We start from the raw sequence: 17,817 nt of genomic DNA on the forward strand, positions 1-17,817 counted from the left end.
GTAGGCAAAAGGGACAGGAGCAGGACCCAGGACCTTCTCTCCCAAGTAAGCATCCAAACATTGGCCGGGCACAGGCTCATGCTGCACTATAGTTTCTTCCTTCTAGCCGAACGAATATCAGATCCAACAAGAAAAAAAGCAGAGGGTACACTTGAGTCTGGTAGCTAACTCAGCTTGGGAAAACGTTGCTTTCAGGCCTTTCAGATTAAGGACTGAGCTGTGGCCAGACTTTCCACAGCAGCAGTGTCCTGAACCACTTAATATTACAGCCAAAGCAAAATCACCACTGGAACCAGGAATACTGTAATAATGAGTCCCATTCATCTCTCTGGAAAGGATATAATGCCCTACCTTCAGGGCAGAGGTTAAGCAGTATAATTCAAGGGAGGGAAGGCCTGAATCCATCCTAGGCTTTTGAATAGCAAAGTTGGGCTGATAGGTGATGGGGTGAGAGGAAAGAAAGAAAGAGGCGGGGGAAGGATGAATAGTAAGATAAATTTTGTGCAGCTTCTCTTGAAATTGCCGAGAGTTTATAATGTTGAAGGAATTAGCAGAAAAAAGGCACTGAAGACTATCAACAGTAGACGAGAATTTCATTATTATCTCCACAGTTTGCCAAGACTATCAGTATATAGCTAGTCTGAAATTTTAGTAGTCTGATTCTCAGAAGGATTTGAACAGCCAAGTCTTTTAAATCTACCTCAGTCAGAGCACCCATAAAAAAAGAAAAACCCGCTCGGTGCCTTCGCGCATGCGGCAGAATTCAGCTTAATCTTTTGCAACTTGCACAGGAGGAGAACGGCCACCAGAGGGGGACTGGGGACAGACAGTGATGCTCGAAGACAACATTATTACCTGAGTGATCATAGGAAATCCCATGATGAAAAAGGAGATGCAGCACCCAAGAGTGAACAGTGCCTTGTGCGTACGTAAGTATTTGGGGAACTCATCTGAAACAGAGGTCACTATAGTCTCGATAGTGGCAAACTGAAAAACAAAACAAAAGGGTTCATTTCAGTGCACACCATGTACACAAAGCAATCCAACTGGATATAATGGAATATAAGAGTATTTTGAACCCTAGGTGTTAAATGCTCAGATGTCAACACCAAAGCTTCACCCAAATGATTTCAGCATTGGTGGCCTTACTTCATTCCTCTTTTTGGAAAGCAGTTCACTGACCACATGGAAAATAGCAACTAATCTCATGGTGCCCCAGACAAATCAATAGGAAAAGCAAGAGGAGAAGAACGGGAAACAAAAGCAGTTTACCATCGTGTCCAATCCAAGTGTCAGAAGCATCAAAAAGAATATTATAGCCCAGAACGGAGAGAGGGGAAGCCTAGTTAAGGCTTCTGGGTAAACCACGAAAGCAATTCCAGGACCTAGAAATTAGAAAAATAAAGGCTGTGATACCTTGCATTGCATTAACATTGTCGACTGAATGGTAAAGAGAGAGATATAAAGAGTCATGTTTCAAAGTATAATACAATATTACTTTGCCTGATAGAAGTAAAAAAGGTCAGATTCAGTCTTTCCTATTTACAGAAAGATTTGACCATTGCAGAATTTAACCTCACATGATTAATTTCTATTTTGGCTATACGTTTCACAACACTCATACACTCCTACTTTCCAAGCTGCAGACTACGTATTTAACCAGTGTACTAATATACTGACCCAAATATGAAAGATAAATAAAAATAGTGTACTGCAGCTATGCTTCTTTCCTGCTCTGTGATCACACTCCTGCTGCTGTCCCCGCCAGTTAGCAACCCAGCCTTAGGTCAACGTAGCAATCATCCACACCACAGTACTACAAGGGTGAACGGAAAAGCAAATACTCTTCTCTAACTCATCAGCACACAGTCAAATGAGGAGAAAAGAACATGACAAATGCACAGAGCTGATACCAGACACAATGTAATATCTACCATAAATCTAAAGAAATCCACAAGAAATTCTGAAAAAAGGCACAGCAGAAAAAATAAGTAGGTTAGGGTCTTTTAAAGTCTTAACCAGGAATTTTCCTTTCTCTGTTGGTTTGATATCTTGGGCTATAATATTGACTGTAAAGAAAAAATATTTTTACAAGTATGCTTAGATTTGCCTGGGAGACAAGGCTGCAGGAATGTGGTGGTAGCATTACAGTACATGGCACTTCTCTGTTTCTCCCAGCAAAAGCAGTGCCCACTTCAAATGCTCGAAAGGATGTTTCCTGTCAGGAGAGATACAGATGAAAGCCAAGTTGTACAGATGCCATGACCCATGCCACGAGAAGGGGCTCCAAACTCACTCTCGTCCTGGCCATTTCTAATCTAGGTTATTGCATCCCACTTCCTATGGCTCCCCACGCTGTTTCTGTTCAAAAGAGAACTGATGCTTTGTCACATACTGAGAAAAACAGTTTTAGCAGCATGCGAAATTATCTCCACAGCCAACCTGTGAAGTGTTTGGAGTTCCTTCTGAACAAAAGACAAATATGAAAGTTAACAACGCGGTAAAAAAATAACACTGTACATGACTCAGAAAGTGCTGCTGCCTTTAAAATGTGTTGCAGAAAAACAGCTTTTTGGAATAGGAAGGTGCATGTAGAACTACTGTGTATTCACAAACACATGCTTTTGTCTCTTGATTAAAGATTTCTTCTTGACTATTAGACAGAAGGGCTCTGTTTGCACTAGCTTCCTGCATGTAGAAGTTTAATTAAGTCTCAGAATAATGAGTTCCCATTAGTCACAATTTTAGAAGTTTAATTATAGAATATGAAGTGCACATCTCTCCTCCTCAGCCCTTTGTAACCCTCTGAGGTATCACGTGCCATGGAGCATCCAGGCACAGGTAAACGGACGCAGAGAGGCTGGCTCCCATCCTCTCTGTCTTTGGAGATTTAGGCAGATATGAACTCTTTCTAAAGGGCTATTAAAGCCAGGAAAACTCCAAAGGTTTTAAGTGTTGTAACAAAAAAGTCAAATGACCTTGAACTTTCATTTTAAATTACTACAATTTTTCAGCTGCAGTATGTTCTCAATCAAACAGAGAGTAGAACAAAAATATATTGTCCTGTCTTTCTCTCCATGAAAAGTGTTTTATGTGTTCATCAGGTACATGAGTTTTTTAGCCCAAAAGGAAGATTCTAAATTAAAAAATATTATTTATTTCAGATTAATATTTTAGGAGGAAAAAAAAGAAAAAATATCCATTTCCATTAACAGTTTCATTCAAGGTTTTAAAAACCGGAACGGAGACCATCACCATTTTTGCTATTTTCTCCATCACTGCAAAAAGAAATACAACTTTAGAATAAAAAAAGGTGGACAGGAACAAGGGCTGGCTCTTTTCCCTACTTGCTAAGTCTGCTTTTTAATTCTATTAATTCAATGTGCTAACTCAGTCTGCAGTTACCCCTAATCTTCACTGTCTTCCTACTGTACAGTCTTCTATGAAATTTTGTTTCCCCCTATCACGGAGAGCAGTGAAGCCTCACCTTCATAAAATATTTTTCAATGGCCTAACTGGGCTCCTACAAACACACTGACAGCCCTGCAATAAGATTGTCTTGTGACAGCTTTTTCCCACATCCCCTGGCACAGCTGCTGAAACAGCTGGGAACAGAGAGCTCCAGCCTGTGACTAGTCGCTCACTCAAAGACCACCAACAAGCACTCAACAGAACAGGGCTTGCCATCCCCTGTGCTAAATATTTTGCCGTCTCCAAGGAGATGAACCAGCTGAACAACGCAGTTCCTCCACCATCCCTAACAGCTACGTCTCCCTGTCCCCTCTCTGTCCATCCCTTTGAGCTCTCACTGCAGCTTCACTCAAGCACGGCTTCTTTGACTCTAACTCCTTACAAATCACTTTGGTGAGTACACTATGGTTTAGATTTTGGGGTTGGTTTCATCTGTTTGCTCCAGGATGGAGGCAAAGTCTAAACTAAAAACATTAATGGAAACATTACTCCTAAACCACCTGGCCTCAAACTGAGTTTTTTCAAACATAATGGTCTAAGCCAGCCAGGAAACGGGGATGAGAATGTAACGTTTCTGTTCCCACTTAGCTGACTGGCAGACCAAAAAGAGGAGGTAAGGTACTGGAGATGAAATTGATATTACATCGGCTTGCAAGTACAGTATCCCCTGCTACTTGACATCAACTAAGACACGGACCTGTTGGGACAGGTCTGGAGATGAGACACAAAAATGCTCCGAGGGCTGGAGCCCCTCTGCTGCGAGGCCAGGCTGGGAGAGCTGGGGCTGTTCAGCCTGGGGAGGAGAAGGCTGCGGGGGGACCTTATTGCGGTCTTTCAGTGCTTAAAGGGGGACTATGGGAAAGATGGGGACAGTCTCTTTAGCAAGGCCTGTTGTGACAGGACAAGGGGTGATGGTTTTAAACTACAAAAGGGTACATTCAGACTAGATATAAGGAAGAAATATTTTACAATGAAGGTGATGAAACCCTGGCCCAGGTTGCCCAGAGAGGTCGTCGATGCCCCGTCCCTGGAAACGTTCCAGGCCAGGCTGGACGGGGCTCTGAGCAACCTGATCGAGTTGGGGATGTCCCTGCTCACTGCAGGGGGGTTGGACTAGGTGGGCTCTAAAGGTCCCTCCAACCCAAACCACTCTATGATTCTACTTGCTATGAAGAAACAGTTTGCTGGCTGAGCATCCTATGAAATTCTCCTCTCGGACCCTCTGGCTGAATCCACAGCCCAGTTAGCAGCCCATCCCACCACCGGTCAGCTGGTGCAAGCCCCAGACTAACTCCCTGTGACTGAACTACAGCTCACAAGCTTCCCCTCACCTCAACATCTGGGCTGCCACGTACCAATCAAAGGAGCTTGCAGAAATTGAATGTGACCCAGCACCCTTATTTGCATCTCACTGAGGTCAGAAGTACCACATATTCTGTGGGATTATCCGTGTTTCAGTTTACAGATGAGGAATAAGCAAAAGGAAACTAAGAGCCTTTTCTTTTTCTTAACCAGCAGCAAGACCTTGTTCCCGCCTCAGTTGTTCTCCCCCTTTTACCTGTAGTAGCTTGTTTCTAATAAATGATTTGAAACATTAGAGTTCCAAGAAAAGGTCTTTTTCAAGAAAATAATGCTTCATCTGCTTCACTGGCTCTTTTTCCTACAACTACGGAATTTCTGTGTCCTTAGCTCATGTTGTTGGTTTTCCATTTAGCTCCCATAACATGGTTAAATGCAGATTAATCTTCATACCTAATTTGTGCAGAATTATCTATGACTATTACTGTACTGAAACTATGCAAAGTTGTCTCGATTTCTATCCCCTATTGTCAACTCACTGCTACAATTTCTGAATCACGATTCGCTGTCAGTCAGTCAGGTACCTTACGCTACATCTAGCGCCTTGTGGGATTGAATTTATCCACACAGCAAACCTGTCACAAAAATGTTTAGTGCCCTCACATTGATGCAGACAGTGAGACATGTCACCTATAGAAGCCAGGAATATGCAAGCTCCATTTTTTTAACTCTGCTGTCCTCCTATTCAGAGCCTCCTCTCGCTCTGCGGTCTCATGGATTGCAGAGGTTAACATTGGGAACCATCCCCTGGCTCGCAGAGGTGCTATTAATCACTCTCCTTCAGTGCTTGGAAATGACCATATCTGTGCTGGACACTGATGCAATACACCTAGCACCCACGTGTGCTCGCAGAAACAGCTATGGAGGGGAATCATAAATACCTATACAAGGTATTACAAAGTTATTAACATTTTGGTTTTTAACACAGTTCAAAATCATCTTAAAGATCTGGAGGTTGGTTGGCTTAGAGGTGAAGTGCTGCACATTTCACAGGAAATGTACGACTAGGCTAAGGTAACCATTATCCCCTCTATGATCCCAACAGATTTTTACAACCCTTCAAACCTCACAGATTCTTACCCCAAAAGCTCCTCCCTTCCTGTCTCCCGCTACTTCATACCAAAGCGTACATGACAGCACCAATTCTTCCATCAGTCACGCTGTTCTCACTTATGTTCAGCTCTGTGAATTATGACCTTTCAGATCCCCATTCGTAACCACCTCACTTCACTAACCAAACTCTTCTAATCGGTTCTTCAGAAATCTTTTACTCCCCCATGGAGGCAGCTTCTTGCTCCCCACAGTTCAGAAGCTCGATCTACCTCTCACACCGTATCTCTCCCAGCCTTACAACATGAAGCCCGCTGTCCTTTCATCCAAGATTCCCACCACCAGGAACACCTTTGACCTTGAAGAACGTTTGACAAACAGCAGCAGAGACAAATGAGAAGACCAGTCACCGCTTCGAGTATGTGAAGGAGACATATCACCCTACCCCCCCACCACCACCATTTACATAAAGATGCGAAATGAGTCTCAGCTTGTTTCCTTCTCTTACCAAACAAGTGATACGGAGGCTTCAAGTAATATCTTGACTTCCCAGCGTACCTTCTCCCATACAGAAATGCCTACAAATGGTTTACAGATCTACTTCCAGTTTGAAGCCATTATTCCCACCTCCAATGTCAATGTCATCATTAAGAACAGAGCTGAAGGTGTCATCAGGTGCCTAAGTAACGGAACGGCAGCGTACCCTACCTTGGTCTGCCACGGCTTCGATATTCACTTTGAGCTCATTTGCCATGAAGCCAATAACTGAGAAGATAACAAAGCCTGCAAATATACTTGTGGCACTGTTGGTACACGTAACTATCAATGTGTCCCTGAAAAGAAAAAACAAGAAGCCACGTCACCTTGTTGCAATACATGCAAGGGAAGGGTTTGTACACACTTCAGGAATCTCTCTGATGAGCACACACATCCTGCGGGAACACTGATGAAGGTACACTTTTACACTTTTCGGGTATGTTTGGTGCCGATCAGATGACAGAAGTCTTCGCACCATCACTAGTAATCAGCTGCGCAAGTTTCCATCACCCACGTGCCACGTAGGAAGCCACAGGCCACGCAGGAGGATAAGCATTTCCGCTCTTGGCCTTTCCGAAGACGGTAGCAATGATGACGTGATTTGAAACGCAGTGCTTTACTCTTTGCCTGATGTGGATATCTGCTCACTATATTACATACGGACTAAAGACCATGGTCCAAGTAAGGTGATTTTTGTCCTGTATCTTTCTTGTATTTATACACAGAATTTCAGGGTTAAGCTTTCTGTACCTTGCAGCGCTCACTTAAACACCCGCCCATCTGTAGAAGAATCCCTGGTACAATTTATCCATTGGTGGTGGGGGTGTTAAGGGAATCTCAGGAAGCCCATACCTGAATATCACACTATACTGGGTAAATACGTAGGACTTGACAGGAAACCAGTCCTCATGATCCCCATCCATAATTATTACATTCCTGATAGGATTTTTAACTTTTCTTCACAATATGTGTGTCCAGAAGACTTCCCCTTAAACTATGACAACTGAGGAACAAACAAGTTGGCTAGAATTGCTTATCCTTACTGCTCTTTGTTTGTCAGGAACGGGATGAACTACAACCTGAAAAGCTGTCAAGAAATTTCCAGAATCTCTAACAGAGCATCTCTTAATAGGAATGATTAGGTTAATTCTTCAGGTCTACAGAATAATATGACAATGTTCTGTTTGGAATCATCATGTGTTATCTTCGTCCAAAACAGATAAGTTTTAAGTAAAATATTTTAGGTATGCATTACAAAGTGAAGTTATGTAAATTTACTGCAGTTATAGATTATTTAATGACATTTAAAATTAATATGTAACTGAACACTGCAATTTTACCTGCAGTATTAGAATGTAATGAATATAAAAACTGAAAGAGAAAACAGTCATGCTTCATCTCAATATTCAAGTTGTGTTGTAAAATTAAAAAGTTTAGAAGTAACTAAGCTTTTCTCATTATTTCTGCTTCAGTCTCCCATATCCCTCTCTAACATAGGTAAGGAATGTGTTTAGTATTAGACTTGTAAGATTTTTATACTTCATTACCATGTGTTTCATTCAAAAATGTCATTAAGATTTTCCAAACTCCACAAAACATTGCTAAATGAATGCAGAAAGATATCATGATGTTTCTCCCATTTTTTTGCCCCAACATTCTTAATGTAATTCATTCATCAACAACAAAAAAATAAAATAAAAATCCCCTGTCAAGCATTTTCAAAAATAGGACCCAAAGAATTGCTGGGTCGAAGTTACTGAGCACACAACAGTGTTACATATTCGTCCATATTTTAGGACAATTATATTAAATTACTTTTGAATGGTCATAGGAAACATTTTTTTAAATTCCTTTTTAAAATTCTGGTCCATGTTGCTTTTTAAAGCTAAGTATTTTGTCTACAGTACTCAGAAGTCATGGGATACGGGAGTTCAAATCCCAAGGAGCATGTGCTTTGAAGTCTTGATTCAGGAAAGATTTTCAGCATGCCCTTGGGACAGTCCCTGTACATGCTGCTGGCTGTCCTGAATCAGCACCTGTCATGGCAGGAATCAGTAAAGGCTTGCTTCAGTAGAAACAAGATTAGCTTTAAAGACAATAGAATAGCAGTGAAGCATTCAGCTAATGCCACTTGCTTTTGATTTTCCACCTGCAGACATTTATCTGGCAGGCTTTTTGATGAAAAACACTACTATGCCACCAGAAAAATGACTTTTTTCCTTGTAAAAATAACATTCAGGGATTTCAAATAAAAACGATTTTACATTTCACATCCTGAAATAGCTTTGTACATGTAAAAGTGCTATAAGAGTGATTGGAAAGAATAATAGCATTTAGGAGAGATAGGAAACACATGTATAGAAATCGTGTGTTAAACTCATGCACGTCTCACGATGGCAAACTTCATCCCGCTCTACACATGGGTTGCTCTTCAGCAGAGGCTGCCAACTGGCACGGTCTCGTACCACTGCTCGCAGCTGCTGACAGCTTCCCAGAGTGCCTTTCAGCCTAAACCTGCTGACTCTGAAAATGAAGAGCCAATAGGGACTATAAGCCTAAGGCTCATCTTGAGACTAGCAGATTAGGGCCTGGGGAGAAGATAAAGTACACAAAACCAAAAAACATTAAAGAAACAAAGCAAACAAAAAAACAAACATGAAAAGAAAAAAAAAGAAAGGGAGACCAAAAAAGAAGGAAAGGGGGGACCAAAAAAAAATGAAAGGAAAAACGAGGAGGTCTTTCAAACCCAATTTCTGCAAGTTGGAAGATGACTGATTTGGGAGAAGACCCGTTTAATAACACCGATGGGTATCACTCTCACGTACCTGTAGCAATTATTATGGAATTTGTTGTAAGAAGAGAGAGTAATTAGACCTCCCCATGCTGCAGAGAGGGAGAAGAAAATCTGAGTGGCAGCATCCTTCCAAACCTAAGTAAGATGGAGAGGAAATAGCATCGGCTTCAGGAAAGGGTATTAAAAAGATCAATAACGCTGTTAAATGTTACTGTTAGGGGATTAGCACGTAAGCAGTTTAAATGAACTTTAGAGAAATGGATGTCAATCAAACATTTAAAAGCAAAATCCTGCCCATTTGATGAGGAGTACCGTTCTTCTTGGGCCCATATAAAATGACAGTATAACCTTTGCTGTATACGGAAGGCACAAATATTCAAACTATATTGCTTGATACATATACAAGTTCAATTAAGTTCAGCAAAGAAAATACAAATCAAGAGGAAAAATCTGCATCGGGTGCTGATGGTTTACGTACCAGTGGTCCTAAATAATACTTTATCTTTGTGATCAAAATAAGAACCTCAGCGTTAGTTATGAATGAGATTACATTAAAATTAGGGTAAATTTCTGTCATTAGGTGTACACCAAACAGCAGAGCATAAGTTAGGGCTATTTAGACACCGGGGCCCAGTGTCCTCCCATCAGAAGATAAGACGTGTTCAGCCAAGCCTCTCTTTAAAAAAACTAAACGAAACAAACAACCCTGTTTGTTCTTTAACAAAGTTCTTCGAAGCCCTAAATGCATTTCGATAAAACATCTCTAAATTGCCTGGAATTTCAGAGGAGTTGGGCTTACTTATCACTCACAAAACGTTCAAAGCGTTGGTATTTCCATTTACAAGCTTTCCCAAAGTCTGATTTTCCACCCAAGTCCTCAGCGCAGAAATGGAGATACATGTACATGCACAGATATATGGGGTGGACGTACACACGCGCTAACCAGTTTGAAGATATTACTCAAACGCTACTTTAAAAGTTACCAGCCAGCAAGCAGTCAATCCTTCATCTGGTTGAGTGTAATATACAGCTCTTAATTAATGTTAAAACTGCAAATAAAATTAAAAGCAGAAGCTCGCCTGAATACTACCGAACACTTACCCAGGGTTATAGAGATACTTAGTGTATTCAGCCAGCCCCATTTCGCAAAAGGCATCAGATCTCCTCTCCTTTATTGCATAATGTGGGAACCAAAAATGCTCATATTTAATGCAAAATTAATTTCTGTATTGTTTGCAAAAGATTTAATACTCCCATCACCAAAGGACCAAAACGCCCATTATCGCAGAGATATTAAGGAAATTAAGATCTTCACAATTCATCCAGGAAATGGTTTTCAGCTTTAATTATCAGTCTATCAGTGTGATATCACACCACTATTGACAGAGGAAATCACTTCGGGGGGGGGGGGAACCACCCAAAAACCAAACAGAGTACATTTCCTGAGGCATTGGTAAAAATCCCTCTTAAATTCCTAAAGAAAAAAAGTCTGGATTGTAACACTCAGCTCAGGCTTCAGTTCAGTCTCCAGATTCCTGCCTCAAGACACTGAAGACCAATACACGGGCACTCACGTGCTATGTCAGGCAAAGAGATGATCCGTGGGGGATTTATGTCTACAGGGACACAAATCCCCGTGTATTTTTGGAACACGTTTTACTGGCTTCATTGCAACAAATGGCTTTTTAGACATCAGCTGAAGTCACCTGTAAGGCAGCAGAGATGAAGCGCCATCTCATACAGTCAGTGCTTAAAAAGCAAAGTCAAGTACCGGGTCCCTTAATTCTGCCCTCTCCTACACAGCAAGTAGCCTCGCTTCTTGCAATGCAGGCAGGATAACGATCACAGCTCTTCTGTGTCAGAATGTATGCTACAGGGGAGTTAGATGAGGACATATAATTTCATTTTGTTTAATGTCTCAGAAGCATTACTCAGAACAATCTTTGCTCAGCGAGTAAAACACACCTATTTAGAGCATTTCTGAAGAAATGCAGATAGGTTTATGATGTTACCTATTAAAAGCTTCCTGTGCTTGCTCAAGTCAAGGCAGCATCCATCAGTCACCAGCATATGAAAATCTATGCTTCCTTTTTAATTCCCTATTTTCCAAGTGCACCTACTCAGAGAGATTCAGGTGAAATATTCAATGTGACGTAAATACCGTATCTCTAATAATATACATTTAAAAAATGTTACATGCACACAAATAACAAGCAGCCTTTGCAGCAACACTCCACGTAAGATGAAGACCAGGTTTTCCACAGATGACAATACTGCCTCTGTACACAGAAAATGCTCGCAACAGACACTAAGAAATCTGTATGAATTATTCACCCTAGCAGGTTTCTAAGTGCAATAATAAGCCCACCATAGCATCAATTAGCTTCTCCCACTTTGGTGTGATGAAGTACCAGATTCCAGCTCCAGCTCCAGGTAGAGTTACTCCTCTTATAAGAAGGATGATGAGAACTACATAGGGGAATGTAGCAGTAAAGTACACCACCTGGACAGACAAAAAAAAAAAAAAAATATTATTGAAAGGGCTTATCTGAGTGTATAAAATGTGGGTGAGTGAAATACAAGTGCTACACTGTTGCCTGAAGAAAGCAGTTACTCAGGCTCAGAGACAACAGGGTTGTTTCCCAGGAAATCTGAAATCTTACAGCTCTTCTTGCTGCTGGGAGCACGAATGAAATCAATAGCAACAGAGGTAAGAGTTGGGGTTCCAGACAGAGAGGGGAGAAAAAGCACAAAAGAAAGTCTGGGGAGGAAAAGCAGGAATTTATACATGAAAATATCACTTTTGGTCCTTGTTCAGAGTAACACAGCTCAATGGAGACAAAATGAACACCACCATCCAGTACCACATAAAGTTCTGGTTGGTTTTATATATATATATATATATATATATATATATATATTTCTCAGCATTTAACTAAGCTTAAAGAATTTTTATTACTGTTTGTACCTCTTAATAATTCCATATCACCATGAAAATATTTATGGTCACAATGCAGAAAAAAAAAAGTCATTGGAACGACCCAGACAGAGCTAATCACCATAATGTCTAAATACACAACAGAGGTTCTGTGTTTAACGTCATAATAATTATCTAGTGCAGAGCAGAGCTCGCTCCATGGTCAAATAAAATGGCCAGATTATATATTATTATATTATATATTATATATTATATAACCAATTAAGCTGTACACTTTACCCAAAAGCATTTCAAATCCTTTTACGCTTTAACCTCTGAATATTACGGGGACCAGAATCATCTGAGCTGAAGTGACTTTTGAAACTGCTTTCCCAACTTCCTCCTTGCTGTTTCAAGAGACATTTCAAGAAGTTGCCCCAATGAACTGCTGTGGTGTGGGTATGACAGAGATGAGATGTGAACTCATCTATGCATAAATACAGGTTTTCTATGCCTGACACAAAGGAGTCACTATTTTTCTGGGCCACAGAGGCTCAGTTGAAGAAGTACCTATTGCTGCATCCAAAGCCAACTTATTCTTCTCTACAGCTTCTGTTTCTTGGCTCTGGCCTTTCATGAAATGGTTTTTCCTATCACACTTAGGTAAGGGGAAAAATCTCAGCTCTCCTGGCCCTCTGAGTCTCTGGATTTTCTGGTAATTCCCACACTACCTCACAACAGACGTCGTCAGCCCTGTGCCCAGCTCTAAAAAAATCATAGCTATCTCTGCATACCCACTATCTTCATCCCAGAAAATATCTAGTTATTTTGCTCCAGCTTTTTTATCCTTTAAGCCTACTTTTTGTAAAAAAATCAAGATTAATGCTCTGTCATCGTCTAACATCTTAACCTGCGTGTTAATTGCACCGGGACTGATGGAGAAGTGTCAGATATTGCATTCCTGCAGGTTTCACAAAAGAAAACCCCACCCAAACCAGTGCTGCTGCAGAAGAAAAAGCTGCCTTTCTCTGTTCAGGCGGCTGCCTGGCCAATTCGTATGCCTGTGCTTCCGTGCCAGCGAGAGGACTTGCTCCCTCTTGACACGGTTGCTAGTTAGGAGGCATGGCAGAAAGCTGCAGATGGAGGGGCAAGGGAGAGAATGGTACATGCGAGGTCAGAGACGGGGCGAGGAGCTGAGGTACGGCAAGGAGGAGCTTTAGAAAGATGGTACACAAATATTTGGGAAAAGAGGATACACAGTGTCACTGCTCACGCTCCCCACAGACCAATTTACCTTCGGTTCTGATTTTAAAGTATGTTACTTAACATCTTAATTTAGATCACAGTTTCCCTGATTCCAGTGAAATGTGAGGTGATTGCAGAACTTTAATGAATACCACACAGCACAGGGAAGGCTGCCGAAGGCACCTTTTTTTGCCATGTAACTGCTGAGCGCAGCTCGAGGGCTCATTTTAAACTCACTGAGGACTAGGGAAAAAATGCTGAACCTAAACTATCTTTTTATTATGTTTTGGCTAGATGGGAAAACACAGACAGGAAAAGGGCATTTCATTAATACTTAGCCATTTACTGGAAATAATTTTCACTAATCCACTGACTTATACAAGAGTGTGATTCCCCAAAGCAGCACGCTGCTTTCTCACAAGTGTAAAATCACAAATATTTTTCTTACTTTTCCTGATGACTTGATTCCTTTAGCAAGGGAGGCGTATACAATCACCCAAGCTAGGAAAAGAGATAGTGCCAAGGGCCATCTAATCTCACCAGGATATTCAATCCCTGCTGAAATCTTCAATACAAAGTACCTAAGAATAAAGAAAGAAATTTTTAAAAAAATTAAAAGGAAAAAAATTAATGAGAGCAACTGCAGGGAGTAATTCAGTGCAAATTCCTACAGTGCTTTGTTTTGCTTCAGCGTTCTCAGCGGTTCCTCCAGAAGGTTCCAGTGATTCTCACCGTGTATTATTTTATTTATCTGCATTGCAGTAGTAGATAGAAAAGCCAGGCGCAGGCCAACCCCCCAGCTGTACTAAGCACCACAGGAACGGAACACAAATAATCCAGCTTTTGAAATTTAGCTTTCATCATTCCTACACATAAAAAACAGGTATCATTTGCTGTCCTTAACTGTCGTATTGCTAGTCTTCCCAACAGTGATTGGTGGTCTGTTACAGTGGATTTTAGAGAAAGATTGACATCTCTAAACAAAGGAGGATCTTACTTGAAGTATTCCTCACTGCCACTGACAAACGTTTTGTTTCCTTCACTGGTGAAGTTAACCATAGTCAAGTTTGGATAGGCACTCATACAGAATGTAGAGTTCTTGATTTGTATTTTTGGGTGGTCACCAATAATGCAGGAATCTGGGAAGAAAAGAAAACAAAGAAAATAACTTGTCTAGATTATTTTTTTCAGGTTGGGTGTAAAATGACAACAAAAAAGCATTAGATCACGCACAGCTTGACTTTTGTTCTGTGTTAGATTTTGACACTGTAAGTGAGGAACACCTCGCTTACAGAAGCCATAAGGGTCTGAGCGTGCAATGCTTTAAAATATGGCATGAACTTCCCCTTTTATCCCAAATGTTTAAGGCGTGAAAGAGTCAGAGGAAGGCAAGGACTTCACTCATATGCAGCCCCGGGCCGGGATTCGGGAGCGCTGAGGGGGTCCCGGGGAGCCCCTCTCATCCGGGCGGCCCCCAGCCCCCGGGGCAAGGCGGGGGGGAGAGGGGAGCCGCCCCCCGCTGCCAGTGCGGACCCTCTGCTGGCAACCCTTCCCGGAGGGCACTCCCTCGGTTGGATTTTCCTATTTTTCAGGTCGTTGCATGGTTTGGACGGTTTGCAAGAAGGGGTTTCAGGTTGGGGGGGGGCGTTGTTCCTCCCTTTTTTTTGTTTGATTTGGGGTTTGTTTTGGGTTTGTTTTGTTTGTGTTTGTGGGGTGTTTTGTTTTGTTTGGGGGTTTTTTGTGTGTTTTGTTGTTGTTAAAAATCAGCCTCGCTAAAGCCCAAGGAGTTGCTTTTAACAGAAACCAGGGGCTGCCGGCTATAGCATTTGGTCTGTGCTTTCTCCCTACCCAGTTTTCACAAAAAAAAAAAAAAAAAAAAAAAGTTGGACTGTTTTTTTCAACATTATACTTGAAAACCCCATTTATCCTTGATGAGGAAAAATTTAAATAAGGGGGGCAAGGGTCCATATGATGCAAATCACTTCAAAGTGACTTGAGAAGCGACAGTTCCTGCGCTGGGAGCCTCGCCCGACCACCGCCAGCCGCAGTCTGTGCCCGCATCTCCCGGGGGCGCAGCTGAGCCGGAGAAAGCTCTGGAAACCCACCAGGGCCACGAAGAAGGAAAGAAAAATAATTTTTTTTTCTTTTTTTTTAAAAAAAAAAAGCACATCCCAACTTACCTAACAAGAGTTTGTTTTTATCTTTACAGTCCGGCGTGTTCCATGGGTTGTTACAGGAGGCCCAAGGGAGCACAGGTACAAAGGACGCAAAAAGGTAGAAAAGTGTGTAGCACAGGATAATATTGTAATATATGGCTATCAGAACCGAGATGATCAGCATTGCGATGCCACAGCCTGAGGGAAAAGAGGGGGAGAGAGGAGAATCAGGGGGGCGGTCCCGGGCGGAGGAGGGGGGGCAGCAAAGCAACGGCTGGGGCCGGTGCAGGGCGCATCCCCCGCCGCCACCGCGCAAGTTGCGCGCTCAGAGCCGCCCGCGGGGCGCCGGGCCACCAGCGGAGAAGCCAGCCCGTAGCATGCGGCTGCGCGGCTGCGGACGGGCCGCGGAGCGGGGGGGGGGGCGCAGGGCGGCGGTGCTTGAAGCCATGCAGGAGGGAGGGTGCAGGTCATGCTCCCCAAAACCGGGCCGGCTCCTGCTCCGCTCACCTTGCAAGGCGGGGATGGCTTTCCAGACCGACACGGGCCCCTGACTAGCAAACTGCCCCAGGGAGACTTCCAGGAAGAAAATGGGGATCCCGGCTAGAGCCAACATCATCAAATAGGGGATGAGAAACGCACCTTCGGGGGGAGGAGGGGGAGAAAAGAGAGAACAACCTGAATCATCGCGCGGGGGGGGGGGCGGGATGCGGAGGGGCCGCTCCGCGGATCACAGCGGGGGGAATTGCTCTGCCTCCGCAGGCCGGTGCGGAGAGCCCCGCGCAACCTCCAGGACCGCAGCGCCCCCCCGGGGGGGGGGCTGAGGGCCGGGACGGGCCGGCCTCGGGTCCGTTTCTGCCCGGGATATCGGGGACAACTTCGTCAGGACCTGCAGCTATTAACATCTCTCTGTTTGTTATCGATTCCCGGTGCCTTGACGGGGGGGGAGCAGCCTTCTGCACCTCCAGCATTTGCTCTAGGCAGTATTATTGATAAATGAGTATTTCACCACCTCGCACTTAAAAGTTCTTAGGTGTAAAAAAGAAAAAAACTTTAAAGTTTATATTTTTTTTAAAGAACGATTTTTTGTTTTAAGTGGCTAATTCTCGCACATTAAACAGCTCTTACAGCCCCCGCACGTCTGTTTTCAGAGCTCGCAGCCCCAGCATCCCCCGCCGACAGTCCTGCGCAGGGGGAAGGGGCTACAGCTGCAGAGGGCTGTAGCGGTAACACCCACCGGTCCTCACGTTAACAGCCCTGTTATTCATATATAATATTGTATATATCTGTTATTTAGATATAATATATTAAATAACTTCTTATTCTCCTTGTAAACTATTAACAGCACGACCCTTCTTCCAACTCTTCTCCTCCTCTATCCTGAGCAGCATTCGCTCTATTTCAAACGATTATTTTTCAATCGGGTCACGGAGAGATTTTAAAGAATTTCCCCAAACTTCACGAAATAACCTGAAGTCTCCACTCTGGTTCAAACGTCCCCGCGTGACTTTTCCGCCTCCAAAGTCCTTCGCATCATCCCCTCCTCCCCCCGCCCCACCCGTTGCGGATTCAGACCCAATTGCGTTTAAATTCGGCCAAGTGGGGGGTCCGGACCCCCACCCCGTGCCCAGGCATCATCATCCCTGCTCTTCATCTTCCTCCCCCTCCGGCCAGCACCAAGTGCTGGTGTTATTAAGGAAAACGCTACCTCCTAACGCAACCTCGGAGCTCCCCTGCTTTCGGAGCTGCCCGCCAGCAAAGCCCCGCCGGATTCCCACGGGTGGTCGTGGGGTGCCCTCACACCCCGCTTCAGCCTCGGCCTCACCGGGCCCAGCCTTCCCCCCTGCCAAAAATAATGCCGGGGCCGGCTTAGCCACGTACAGAATTGGAGGTAGAGACAGGAAAAAGCCATCCTACCTCCCCCATTCTTAAAGGCCAGGTACGGGAACCTCCAGACATTGCCCAGCCCCACGGCATAACCCACCATGGAGAGGATGAAATCCAGCTTGCTGGACCAGTTCCCTCGGGCTTTATTTTCATCCCCTACATCGTCTTCCTAAAGCGGGGTGGGGGGTAGGGAAGGAAGAGAAAGAAGAGATCGGAAAACAGCCACTTTTGCTAACAAGCATCGCGGTACTGCGGCTGCCGGGGTCACCCCGGCGAGCAGCGGCCTGGGGGGACACGCACACGGATGGGGGACACCCCACACACACACCCCCGGGCTCTCTTCTGCCAGAGAAAGCCGGAGAGGGGCTTTTAAACCCTGGCCCTCCCTCAAGCTGCTCCCGAGG

At 43.6% G+C, this 17,817-nt stretch overlaps 1 protein-coding gene across 1 annotated transcript in view; it reads right to left on the minus strand.

The window, feature by feature from the left end:
* The window catches only part of SLC6A5 (solute carrier family 6 member 5), a 29,036-nt gene extending 12,876 nt beyond the window's left edge, over positions 1 to 16,160 (minus strand). The window contains exons 1-9 of the mRNA XM_064453337.1: positions 16,037 to 16,160; positions 15,554 to 15,727; positions 14,371 to 14,512; positions 13,822 to 13,954; positions 11,580 to 11,714; positions 9,243 to 9,346; positions 6,589 to 6,713; positions 1,273 to 1,385; positions 856 to 987 (exon numbers count right to left, since the gene is read on the minus strand). Of these exons, the coding sequence (XP_064309407.1) occupies positions 856 to 987; positions 1,273 to 1,385; positions 6,589 to 6,713; positions 9,243 to 9,346; positions 11,580 to 11,714; positions 13,822 to 13,954; positions 14,371 to 14,512; positions 15,554 to 15,727; positions 16,037 to 16,145 (1,167 nt within the window). The 5' untranslated portion in view covers positions 16,146 to 16,160. The remainder of the gene's footprint in view (positions 1 to 855; positions 988 to 1,272; positions 1,386 to 6,588; positions 6,714 to 9,242; positions 9,347 to 11,579; positions 11,715 to 13,821; positions 13,955 to 14,370; positions 14,513 to 15,553; positions 15,728 to 16,036) is intronic.
* Positions 16,161 to 17,817: the final 1,657 nt, after the last annotated feature.

Source organism: Phalacrocorax carbo, chromosome 5, assembly GCF_963921805.1.
Source record: "Phalacrocorax carbo chromosome 5, bPhaCar2.1, whole genome shotgun sequence".
Lineage (NCBI taxonomy): Eukaryota > Metazoa > Chordata > Aves > Suliformes > Phalacrocoracidae > Phalacrocorax > Phalacrocorax carbo.